The sequence below is a fragment of the Podospora pseudopauciseta genome, assembly GCF_035222475.1.
Source record: "Podospora pseudopauciseta strain CBS 411.78 chromosome 5 map unlocalized CBS411.78m_5.2, whole genome shotgun sequence".
Lineage (NCBI taxonomy): Eukaryota > Fungi > Ascomycota > Sordariomycetes > Sordariales > Podosporaceae > Podospora > Podospora pseudopauciseta.
Genome location: NW_026946666.1, coordinates 1,254,108 through 1,266,533, shown reverse-complemented (window position 1 = coordinate 1,266,533; position 12,426 = coordinate 1,254,108). Strand labels below are relative to the sequence as shown.

The 12,426-nt window shown below is 51.4% G+C and overlaps 4 protein-coding genes across 4 annotated transcripts; 2 read left to right on the top strand and 2 right to left on the bottom strand.

Moving 5' to 3' along the window:
- Positions 1–293: 293 nt before the first annotated feature.
- QC763_0083010 (uncharacterized protein) lies at positions 294–2,534 on the top strand (the record flags this gene model as incomplete). The annotated part of the gene is made up of 1 exon (XM_062906144.1): positions 294–2,534. One exon carries the CDS (start codon positions 294–296, stop codon positions 2,532–2,534), a length of 2,241 nt encoding a protein of 746 aa, XP_062764123.1.
- Positions 2,535–3,940: 1,406 nt separating this feature from the next.
- QC763_512690 (uncharacterized protein) lies at positions 3,941–5,000 on the bottom strand (the record flags this gene model as incomplete). Its single annotated transcript, XM_062913827.1, has 2 exons — positions 4,750–5,000; positions 3,941–4,406 (listed from the first exon to the last, which is right to left on the bottom strand). The coding sequence occupies exons 1-2, from the start codon at positions 4,758–4,760 to the stop codon at positions 3,941–3,943; spliced, it is 477 nt and encodes a 158-aa protein (XP_062764122.1). The 5' UTR covers positions 4,761–5,000.
- A 2,721-nt stretch (positions 5,001–7,721) lies between these two features.
- Positions 7,722–9,488, top strand: QC763_512700 (uncharacterized protein; the record flags this gene model as incomplete). Its single annotated transcript, XM_062913828.1, has 1 exon — positions 7,722–9,488. One exon carries the CDS (start codon positions 7,722–7,724, stop codon positions 9,486–9,488), a length of 1,767 nt encoding a protein of 588 aa, XP_062764121.1.
- Positions 9,489–11,600: 2,112 nt separating this feature from the next.
- On the bottom strand, positions 11,601–12,426 carry QC763_0082980 (uncharacterized protein; the record flags this gene model as incomplete). Its single annotated transcript, XM_062906143.1, has 2 exons — positions 11,601–11,625; positions 11,651–12,426. 2 exons carry the CDS (start codon positions 12,424–12,426, stop codon positions 11,601–11,603), a joined length of 801 nt encoding a protein of 266 aa, XP_062764120.1.

Sequence of the window (12,426 nt, the reverse complement as noted above, 5' to 3'; positions counted from 1 at the left end):
GAGTTCATCGAGCCCTGGACACCACATTTCGCAGCACGATCAATGGTTGCTGAGGCCAATAGTGTTAGTATGAATCACGGCCCTTTGGCTTAAACTACCTACTTTGCAGTCTTCTCGGTTCAATATATATATCTCTCCCAGTTTGAATATTCGATTTGTGTGTCCATTTTTGGTGTGCGTCCACGACTTATCATCCACGTAGACTCTTGGCATCGACACAGATGGAACTGAAACCGCACCACAAACCAACAGTCTGCCAATACCAAACACCTCTAATCGGGCCAGAGGAACGCATGACATCTCAAAGCCCCGCATTTTCGACCAATGAGCTTCCAGGAGGTGGCGGTGAGGTGTCAGTGCCGAAGGCTTTCTCCCACTTGCGCTTTTTTGGCAGTTTGAGGGTTGATGTACTAATCCACACTTTTCGAGGACCACATTGGATCAGATTCACACAGATCTACTTGATCTCTAAGACTTCCACTGACAATCAGTTCCCTACTGTCAAATTTTGTCACAAGATGGTGCCGACAAGCTTTCAATACCGACCCCTTCCCCCCCCTCCAGCCAAGCTCATCCGGCTCTTGTCTATCCACCCGAGCGAAGACAATACAGCCCCGATCTGCCTATCGTTTACGAATCAACCAGCCTGCATCGACATTCAAGATGAAGCTATCACACCTTACGAAGCTCTGTCCTATGTATGGGGCTCCGAAGCCGACCCGGCTCCAATCGCCATGATCACGATCGACGCTGACGGCTCAACAAAACACAACACAATGCTCGTCACCCAAAACCTTGCCACCGCGCTCAGACACCTCCGTCTGCCCTCGAGCCCGCGCACAATCTGGATCGACGCCATCTGCATCAACCAAAACGACTGGACCGAAAAAGGCCACCAAGTCAGTTTCATGGGCGACGTCTACGAAAAAGCAGCCCACGTCGTCATCTGGCTCGGCCCCGAAGGAGACGATAGCAGCCACGCACTGAATATCCTCCGAGACATCGGATCCCAAGTCACCGTTGACTGGAACATGCAATCCATGACACCCACCCCCAACGCCCGCGACCCCTCACTCGCCGACATTGACACCCCCTTTCCTGACGACGGGCATTACACCCCCCGCGACGCCAACGCCGTCGAAGCATTACTCAATCGGTCTTGGTTTGAACGACTCTGGGTCTTACAAGAGCAAGCACTAGCAAACAACGCAACATTTCAAGCTGGCCATTCCACCATCTCCCGCCTCGACCTCCGCAATGCGGTCTACTGCACCAACGTCAAGAACTCTGAAGGGTCTAGCCCGATGGCGAAGCTGTGCCGGACTGATAGGGCTTGGCTGGTGGTTGCGATGTGCAGGCCTAGATTCCCTATCAACCTGACAGAAATGCGGACGTACTGCGAAGAGATGAAGTGCAAGGATCCAAGAGATAGGGTTTATGCACTGTTGAGGCTGCTGAGTGGGTTTGAGAGGGAGGGGGGTGCTGCGGAGGTTGTGAGGCCGGATTATACTGCTTCTGTTGCCGAGGTGTATGGGGATGTGGTGTTGAAGTATATCCAGGCGACTAGGAAGGGGGATATTTTGGCGCATGCGGGGGTTAAAGACGAGGAGGGGGGGTCAAAGTGGTGGCCGAGCTGGATTCCGGATTGGTCTTATGAGATGGAGAGGCATATGTATGGACTGCCGTGCTCTGGGGGAGAGACTTTTCTTGCGGTTGTCACGGATACGTCTCTGGAGGGGACATTTCTCTCTATGGTTGGTGTCCAGTGCGCGGAAATCACGGTTACGGCCCTGCCAGACGACACTACCACTCCTCTTGCCACGCTGGCCAGCTTTCGAAAGCTCTTCAGGGATGTTTTCGCCAAGGTGACGGCTGTGCAACAACCAATTCTCCTAGAAAGCATGAGCCGGGCAGTCAGCGCAGGCCGCTTTCGAGAGACGTTTATCCCACCGGAAAACTACTACCTGCCTATGTCTGACGTGACGGACATGCTGCGCAAAGTCCTGACCACATCTGAGGATTTTCGTGAGGAGAACAATGAGGACCCAAACTTGGTACTCCTAGGAAAACACATGACGACCTGGGTTCAAGGACGCCAGTACTTCATGACATCTGATGGCAGATTTGGGCTTGGACCCAAGGCAACACAGCCAGGAGACATCGTATGTCTTTTCCTCGGGACAGACACCCCTCTAATCTTGCGTGCAACAGAAAAAGACAGGCATCTTGAGTTCTATCAACTTGTTGGAGACGCCTTCATGCATGGTATCATGGCTGGCGAACCATTCTTAGGACCACTCGAAAGTTATCAGCGGCAGGTGTATGCATTCAACGAGAGTAATCGAGGCAGCCTATCCATCTTGGATGAACGGACAGGAGAGGTCGTTATCAAGGATCCAAGGATCGAAAGATTAGGGCTAGGCCTTAAAGCCGTTGATACTTTCACAAGTTCGGGTGGCGAGTTGAGATATGAAATAAGTATGCAGCAACTGAAAGAGAAGGGTGTGGCAGTACAAGATTTCTGTTTAGTTTGAGTGCATTACGGGAAAGCAATTACAGGAAGGAGTTTCCTTAGATTCTGTACCCATCAATTCTTGTATTGGCTGTCGACCCTTGGGCATATTATTTGAGAGCGGCCCGCAGGCTCGTTTCCAGAGCTTGCGAAGCCGCACAAACAGCCCTTTTATTTTTATGGACGGGGTACGGCCAGGGTGATGGGTACGTTGGCTTATTTGGTGGCAAAGAAAAGGAAAGGCGTACAAAGATGGTTATGTGTTTTTGGCTTCGCTTTGTGGCATTGATGTTAGGGCAGTCCCACCCACAAATTTAAACTTCAAACGCTCCTTCCTCTGCAAATACAAACCGTCCCCCAAGCCACAGGCGCCACATAAAGGTCAGATAACGTCAAATCTCCATCGAGGCCCCCGACCCGACGACATGGCGGATCTTGAACTTACGCTCAACACATCATAGCGCTCACCTTTATGCTTACTGTTATACGGTAGTTGCGGTTAAGCGCCGGCCGGCCAGTTAAATCCCGGTGGTTATATCTAGGCGCGTCTTTGTTCATTGGCTGTCACCCGAGTTATGCATGTTCGGTGTTGAGTTCCGACTACTCAAACCTGGAGCGACTCCGAGTCTATTCTACGTAGCTGTCAGAGGCCAACAGTAAGCAGCAGAGGATATTTATTTGGGGAACAGTCAAAATGGCGTGAGGGAGGAAAACTGCAGATTTCTTTGGAATTAATAGCAATATTTGGGTGCAAAGACTTGCTGAAATGCAGTCGCCGGTGTGATGTTGTAGTACCCAATAAAATAGAAGGCCACTGCCATACATGATGAGCATCGCTACCCCTATCACCCTCTCTTACCAAAACCTGGTAGCTTCTTGCAAGCGTTCATCCTGACATGTGGGCTCTGGTCCTAATCAAGACGCTGCAGAACCAAGGAGAGAAGTTCAAGTGAACGTCATACAGGGGAGAAACCGCCAATAAAGCCACTGCCGCTTTCATTTCCCTTTTGGCCCTGCACACCCTCTTGTTTCATCCTCCCTGTTCCTGTGGCTTGCTCCTAGCGGCATGCTTCCTTCTTTCTTCCTTTCCCCAGTCGACGCCATGCAGCCAAGGGCGGGATGATGTTGCGCCAAGCGCCAAGCGCCAGTGAAGGAGGGCAGCGACTGACAGCAACGGGCATCAGCGGAAGTGCTTAATCTGCCTAATATCAAACAAGACGTCTTGGCGTGAGGTTTCCCCCAAGCTTACTGACATGTCGTCTGGCTGCTTGCCGGCAAGTGCTTCCTATTGCCCGAAGCTGGTCCGTCTTGGCTTCGACAACTTGCAGCTTCTGTGTTCGGTTCGCGTTGCTTGTTTCCTGAGTGTCCCATCTTGGCTCGGCTGCCTGGGCCCATGGTAGTACCTGCTGTCTGTATGTCTGCGCATGCTCACGAGGCACGCTCAAAGCGGTTCAGACGGGGGTGGCTTTCCCAGGTAATAGTGAGGGTGCTGTTGGGGGGCAACTGTTGTCCGTGGCGCGAGTGCACCATGGCCGGGTGCTTCTGGGAGGGTTTCTTGACTTCAATATGGTCCGCAACTGGCGTCTCGATGATCATGTTCTTTTCGTGGAGAAGCGTATAGTCGCAGCGTTTCCTGTCGTCCTTGGGGTATGGGGTGGGGGTGCGATAGCGCACTGGCTGGTGGGAGCAGTGGTGAGAGCGCCATTTAGACGGTGGGGTGAGCCAATTTGGCTGTCTCTCGAAAATCTTCTGGCCCATCTCAGAGATTCCTGGGCCAGTGCCGTGGCCATGGCTGTTGCTCCTGGAGTTGGAGTTGCATCTGGATATGGCGGAGCCCATGGTGAAGTTTGGTGTTGTATGAGAAATACGGATTGCAAAAAACAGTTGTGGAGGACTGTCTGGCGGGGATTTTGTATAAGAGAGTGTTCAGGGATTCGTGAGACAGTCCAGGTTGGTGGTTCGGGTGCAGTGAAAATGCCGCAGGCCTGGTTGGTTCAAGACTCTGGGAATAAGGGTGACACTACAGTCGAGGGCTGATGGAGGGTGGTGTGCAGGCAGCAAGAGACAAGATGAGTGATTGATGAATGATAGGTGAAGGAATGGGTCATGGGTTGAGGGATGAGGGATATTTGAACGAAGCTTGAAATAGCAGTGAGATTCTGGACAGTTGAGATAGGGCAGGGGCAGGGCTTGAGGAAGTCTTATATGCAATCGTCAAGTGGCAGTTCAGTACGTACCTCCCCCACATTGAGTCTAGGCCTTGGCGTCCATTTACCGATGGATAAAAAAGTGGTCGCAATGTAGATCAGATTGGGCGTGTAATTCCCGGAACAAGCTGCTGCTTCTGCTGATGCTCATGCTTCTACTGTGCTTCTCTGGTGGCGTCTATGATCTATTCGCAGCTGACAAAGACGTCAGACGCAGCACATGGCGAGTGCCAAAGGCCTGGAGAGGAGGACACGCTGAACAGAAAACAGAGCTAGGACCTAGGTAGTGTACTGGCAGTGTTGCATGAGGCGGTCACCGCATGTGCAGTCCGTTGCACGACGGAACCTTCCGTTCAACAGATTCCCGGCCATGAACCCAAGCTTTTTCCTGGACCAGACTTTGCTGCTCCACGGTCAACGAAGTCCGACAAGAGGATGGCTTGCCGTGACAACACCAGTCTTGGCGTATATGCCAAGGCCTTGCCAAGCTGTTCATCCTCGATGAAGATCTCCCTTGGCATCTGATAGCGGCCCGATTCGGCTAAGCGCCACGCGTTACCCCCAAGACCCGTTTGTGGCTTGCTGCTTAACAGCCACCCACCAAGGCCTTGAACAATCCCATGGCCTATCCACTGCCAACATCAATATCCCACCGCTTCAAGATTGCTTCATTCAACGTACGCAACCAGCCCGGGCGGAGCATCATCGATCTTCCACAACATGCTGCATCACGACCAGTCCACGCGTTATGGCAGCTTGGCACCTGTCTCCTGTCCCCATGTCCCAGCCCCGAACATGCAATCTCTCAGTTTGCGACACCGAATTTCGCTGCTGCCGGGCATGGGCTGCTATCATTTTGCGCAACACGGAGGCCTTGGCGAGGCTCACAACCACAGACACATCAGTAACCTAGACTCTCACAGTCTCACTCAAATCCTCAGACACCATCCGCTGCCAAGCCCGTCGTCCCGTCGTGCGAAGGCCACCCGCTGCCACCCACTTCCACATCAGATTCCACCGATGCCGCCATAGGCACGTATGACCCGATCCGACGTGCCCATCGGTACCCGTCATGCCCGAGCCTTGCCTTGCCTTGCCGTCCGACGGTCGCGCGCCCGTCTGCGTCTGCATCGGCCGGCCTTATTCTTCTGCCTTCCCGCCGTCCACGGCGCTGGCCCTGCAGGAACCGTCTCCGATGGCGCATCTTTGGTCCCTCCAACTACTGCAACGTCTCTTGCACACCGTCATTCCCACGTCGACACATCAGCAGAAATGGTCAAATGTTACATACAATGGTGATGTTGGTGCCAAGCCTTATCTACCGGCATTTGAACCTGCCAAGCGGTTACAACTGTTGATCAAGACGCTTGGCATTCCGCGATGCCTGTGTCCTTCGTGGGATGTCTCATGAGGAGGTACGCCTTCTGCTCGTTTTGGGTCTGTTGGAAAGATAAGGCGGTATCACTGCGTGGCCAGCCCCTTTGTGCCTCATCCCGGTGTGAGCGCAGCCATCCCTTTTGGCCTTCGACAACTCATCATCCACTGGGCGCATCGCCGCTGCCAAGAGGCATCACGATCCTTCAAGCTGCTCAAACTGGATGCTATATCTCTTGGCATGATGACAACCCTGACAGATCACCGCAGTCATCTGTCCTGTTGGCGGTCTAGTCAGAGCGAATGACAATCTACGAGGCAATAGTGCACTTGGCCGGTGGCTTCATAATGTCAATCATTTTCAACACCGAGAGATGAACAAATCCTGCATTACGACCACCGCAACCGCGTCACGATGGCCAAGGAGACTATGCTCCGTCAATCGAAATTGCAGCCTCTGTGGGGCTCCATTGGGAGCACAGCAGCATCTAAGCAAGGGGGTTGACGTCCACCAGATGCTAGTGGTGACCCGGACTCCTGCTGACAGCCACAACGGCCGAACTACGGTGGTAGTGGATTTGACTGCCCATGCCCCTGTCTCTTCATGTCCAGAGCGTGGGAACTAAAAGGTTGCTAGAGAATTTATAGGCGTATTTCGCCTACAGGACCCCGTGGCACAGGCGTGGTAGGCTGTCCCACCAGATTCGTTGGCGCGAGTGCGCCTTAATATTTATTTTTTTGTTCTTCTTGAAGGGTCTATGGTGTTCACAATGCCCACCATTGTCCCTGCGTAACCACCACCCCATCCAGGGTTTCAGGGTCCTGGTGTTCTACGCCAAGAGTCATATGGAATGCTTGCCTCATCGACCCCCCTGCCATCGCCTCAGCAATGGTATTAGGAAGCCGGTTTGAGTTTGACATGGTCGCATTGGGAGCTGAATATCCAGATCGAGTGGTTTTAGTACATCTTGTCCTACGTCAAGTCGAGACATGACGCCTCGGAAACACCTCAGGCCGGACAGCTCGTCAGATCGGGAGAATTTCGCCCCTCTGGCATGAGGCGTGTACCGTACCACAGCCTTGAGAAGGGTCTTGTGACGTCAGGTAGGTCGGACGCCTTCAATTCGAACACTGTGCCCCTTCATATTGCTCTCTGGGAATTTGTACCACGATGGAGCCCTGGATGACGGGGGCTTTTCCGACCGGGTGTTGAACTCTCTCCCGGGCATTTCTTCTGTCTGCCCTCTCACAAATTTGACCAGCGGTCCTTCACGTCGATTCTGATGATTGTCGGTATAGCGTTGATCCTAGGTAGACTTGTCCAACGAAGGTCGACCATGTTTACTTGGCCGCATTGTCACAAATGCAGCATCAGTGCATAAAACTTGAACTGACGGGCCGGAGTTTCTATTGACTACCTGGTGTGGATGTTGGTTCCCGTCTTTGCTGATCTATCTTCATGACGGTTATCAGTACTTCAGGCTATTCATATCAACCGGATTCCTCGGCTATTCTGGTGTCTAGCGGCGAAACAGACACGCAAGAATAACTGTTCTTACAGGGTAAGAATGATCAAGCAGGAATACCATCGTATCTGTAAGACTGTATCTTGAGCGCTAACATACAGAATGGTAGAACCAAGACTTCCCGACATCTACGGCCCCGGGACCTTTACCGACCGAGAACTGGTTCCGATACTGACGGATGCGCACCGAATACTCCGGGTCTTGGCAGCCCAAACCCCTGGCTTCACAGACAATGAGGTCGTCCTGTCAAAAGTTAGGTTTGAAGGCGAGGCCGAGCCTGTGATCCCAGGCCCTGTCAAGTCTACGCCTGTTGCAGCAGCACTCCATGGCATGACCGGTATCTTGGCCGATGAGATTCTAACGCTCCGAGGGTTGCCTAGTCCTACCAGGAAGGTGGTCATCAACACGACACATACAACCCTGTGGCTTGGAGGTGTGGCGGCAGTTTACCTCGACCACGAGTCGATTATATCCTTGATGAGAGATAAGAAGAGGTTCGGTGAGCTGGTTCCGGATTGGCAGCAAAGAGGTTTTGATCCTAAGTTGAACCCCCTGCTCAAGCTGAGAGCAACGGGTATCTATCCCACCAAGATACCTGGGCAGTGGTATAACCTCCATGGATCCCTCAACCCAGAACCTATGCTTCGTAACCTCGGCATTGACCCCTTCCCTGAAGCATCGATCACAACCCTCGACGAGGCAGCGGCTTACCTCCGCAAGAAAACAACAAAGATGTCACCCGCCGAAGTGGAGTACCTTAACCTCTCGGCCGGTCACTGCGGGACAAAGTGCCATACTCCTGCCTCTTGGTCCGCCACCTCGATGGGAAAGTCCCTAGCTAAGCACCCGCTAATTGATGTCATCCCCCCGCCCTCTCACTCCGTCCCCTCACCACCTACCCCCTTCCCGGCTCTCAACACGACCAACCCCCTTCCCCTGTCAGGGGTAAAAGTCCTCGAGCTAGCCCGCATCATCGCCGCCCCGGTAGCCTCCTCCATCCTTGCGTCGTTAGGGGCAACGGTCATCAAAATCAACGCCCCCCATCTGCCGGATATGTCTGTTCTTCAGCTCAGTCTGACAGCCGGCAAGATCACCACCTGCCTTGATCTTCGAGATCCCACCGACAGGGATAAGCTTCAGGAGTTGTTAGCCGAAGCGGATGTTTTTATTCAGGGGTTCCGTCCCAGTGCGTTAGATAAATACGGTCTTTCCCAACACGATATCTTGTCCATGGCTGTCAAACGGAACAAGGGAGTGGTGTACGTGACGGAGAATTGCTTCGGTCCTGATGGGGTGTATGCTAGTAGGCCCGGGTGGCAGCAGATGGCTGATTGTGCTTCTGGTGTGGCGTACGTCATGGGGAGGGCTTACGAGTTGGCTGATGGGGAGCCGGTCTTGCCTAGTTTGCCGGTTAGCGATATGACTTGTGGGCTTGTCTGTGCTGTAGGGGCGATGATGGGGTTGTTGAATCGGGCGAGAGAGGGGGGGAGCTGGATTGTGAGGGGGAGTTTGGTTAGAGTTGATACGTCTTTTTTGGATAAGGAGGTGGGTTTGTATCCTCGGCATGTGGTGGAGAGATGCAAGGAGAGGTTTAACTGGGGAGTGATGAGGGGGGAGAATCATGTGTTGGAATTGTTGAGGATGACATGGGAGGGGTGGGAAGGGGATGGGGTAATGAGAGGGTATTTGAGGGAGGAGGGGGAGTGGTGGGAACGATGGAGGGAGAGTGCGTTTGGGGGGAGGGAGTTGGGTATTTTGAGGCCTGTGGTGCAGTTTGAAGGGGAGGGAATCAGGGAGGAAGTGCAGCCGAGGTGGGCGAGGAGTCCGGTGCCGTTTGGGTTTTACGAGAAGGGGGATGCCATGTTTTAACTAATATATCCAAAGCTAGTGCTAGAATTAAATATCTTTGGAGCTAGGTGGTCTGGAGAACGTAAGTATAAAGTTAAAGAGACTTTGGCTTAAGCAAAAACTACATGCTAGGACCTTTCGATTCAAGGATGGGGTTTGGTTTTAAAAAAGACTGTGAAGCTTAAATTACTAGCTCAAAAGTCAGTATTACGCTGGGATAAGCACCTTCAAGTGTTCAGACTAATGGCTTGATTAAGATATATAAAGCTAGTGCTAGAATCGCGTATTTGTAGCGCTGCGTAGTGTGTAAAGCTAAAGCACAAAGTCAAAGAGATTCTTGAGCGTTGACACTGCCCTACTGTCTTGCTCCTAGGTCTTCTTTACCTTTGGGCTGGGCCAACTGCCTTTTACTTCCTTTCTTTCCATGCATCACCAATATTACCATTTTGCCCTCACGTTCGTTGCCTCCCACAGATTTTCCTTGGAGTAGGGAATGAAGGCTGGAATTTCTGGATTTAAAGCTACCTGGAATCGTCTTTTAAATAGACTGTGAAAGTTTAGATTACTAGATTTAAAGTCAGTAATAAGCTAGTATTTCTAGATTTAATGCTAGGATCGAGTCTTGGAACAGACTCTTGGAGCTGGGACTGGTACTTTAAAATGGTCAGATAAGTAGTTTGAAGGCGGTGGTAAAAAAGATTGGGTCTGTAAAAGTTGCTTTAAAGTATCGAGATATGTGTAGGTGCTCAAAAAGTCTGTGTGTTGATGATGAAAGACATGACATACTTCTGATGAAGTGAGTATGTGAATCTTAAAATGCTTAATTAACTCTCTACGCATTGCACAAGCAGCATAATATCTGGTATCAAAAGAATAACTATTTATATGAACAAAAGCAAATACAGCATATTCTCCAGCGTAAACTACGTCATATAACACAGTATAACCTTCATAACCTATTACACAATTGCAGGGTAGTTAATAAGCCGAGTTGAGCTTGGCTTAGTTTATAAGATAAGCTGCTAAGCTAAACTAATCTAGCAAGAATTACGTAAGCGAAGTTAAGATTAAGGTTAGCTTATTTCACTAGTTTATTAAATCCTTTAAACTTTTTTTTATTGATATTAATAATTATTAGATATTGTGTCCCATTGTCACAGTTCTGGGTAGAAGGCGAGAACTAGCGGACTAATGAAGACTGGACCGGGAAGGTGAGCGGGGCTTACAGTCTAGTGGCTAGGACGGACTAATAAAATTAGCACCGAGGACTGCGGCGGGGCTCACGGTCCACGGTCCAGGCAGAACTAATAAGGCAACGACATTAGGGTAAATTGTAAGGCGTCCAAGATGGATTGTTCACCGTTACTCGAGCACCTTTACTTGAAGCTCTAGTATCATAACCGGGGTAACACAAATACTAGGATCCTCTTCCTCATTTAATTCCATGCTGATCTCGACTTTGACTTTCCTTCCAGAAGAGGGGACCCGATAATGCCAACCAGGTGAAGATGTAGCTGGGCTATTGGTCTGGAAAATGCTCCGTCCATCAAACACCGTTCCTCCATCGTTGGAAGTTGGCATTCGACTCTTGTCCACGACATGTGTTTCCACTATCGTGGTATTGCCGTCGTTCAGCTTGCCATCAAAAACGCTCATCATGACAGCCTCAGCCTTGCGGCAGCTCTCGAACTCGAACTTGTCCAGCTGATTCTCCAGGAACGCTCTGGTCCCAGTGTCCAAACCTTCGAGGCTGGCCAATATGATAAATGACTTCCTGATAATTATTCCAGCGGACACACCCTAGAAAGAAGTTGACAGGAATACAAGTTGTGTCGGTGTTCTCTATGTATCCGTGCAGGAAAAACGCAGACCACCCTTTGGTAGTTTTTATGGTGCTGAAAAACATATTATCGTGTATATCCCAGTGGGTCCTCGGCATAGCCCGGCACTGTTCTACCTCCAACCTGGGGCTTGATGGACGTAGTCGCAGCTTCAGTGCGTTGGATCGATTACCGAGAACGGGGTGGAAGCCTGGACACCATGGAAACTCGGTGGGAAGCTTCGTTACCAAAGTCACTGTTTCCACCAGCGTTCTGTTGATGTCTTTCCATGGATCATAAACAAGATCCGGCCTCACACAAGACCCCCAATAGGATAGCTTCCACGGCTTGTATCTCACATACCGCCCTCCACCAATTTTGCGGATCATCACACCGATAGGCATGCCATCTATCATGCAAATAGTGTCATAAATGCACTCGTTGCCGTCGTCTTTGTCAATCTCGCTGAATCGAAATATCAAACTGGCTTCCACTTGGATGCCCCTGGGCCTAGACCTGAGGTTTCGGTAGGTAGAGTCAGCCAGCGTCGCTTCAAGCTTGCCAGCACACGAAAACTGCCGAGGTGAAACTGCAAACATCGATGACCAAGGAGCTCTCTTGGCCGTTATTTTACCATTTCCGTCGCGCTCCTCTCCTCCCTCCTCGATTTCGTCCGTCCATACAAACAAACTCAGGTCCGCCAGCTCTTCCACAATGATTTTCTGCAGGCGGAAAAACGCAGCCTCTCCCTCCCCGTATAACAGCGGCATGTTCACATTGAATATACCCAGCAAACAGTATGCCTCATCCTCCCTCCTCGTCGTCTTCCTCATCGAGGCCCAGCTCATCCGTCTACCAACGGCATAGTGATCCAATCTCTTATCTACCCTCAGCAGTTCCTCCGGGATTGTCGTGATCTTGGAAAGCAACGAGCTCAGACTGTCCTTCGTGCCGCGCTCGTTCCAGTCTCTGTCATGGAAGATTACATGCCTTGGCGCGATCAGTTCTTGGAGCGTCCATCCCCGCTTGAACCACCTGCAGCGAGGAAGAGCCTGCTCCAGGTTTTCGTCGGCTGCAGCTGGGTCCAGATCGGATAGGTAGACGAAGCACACTTTTGCTGCCGCGTACCAGGCGTACAT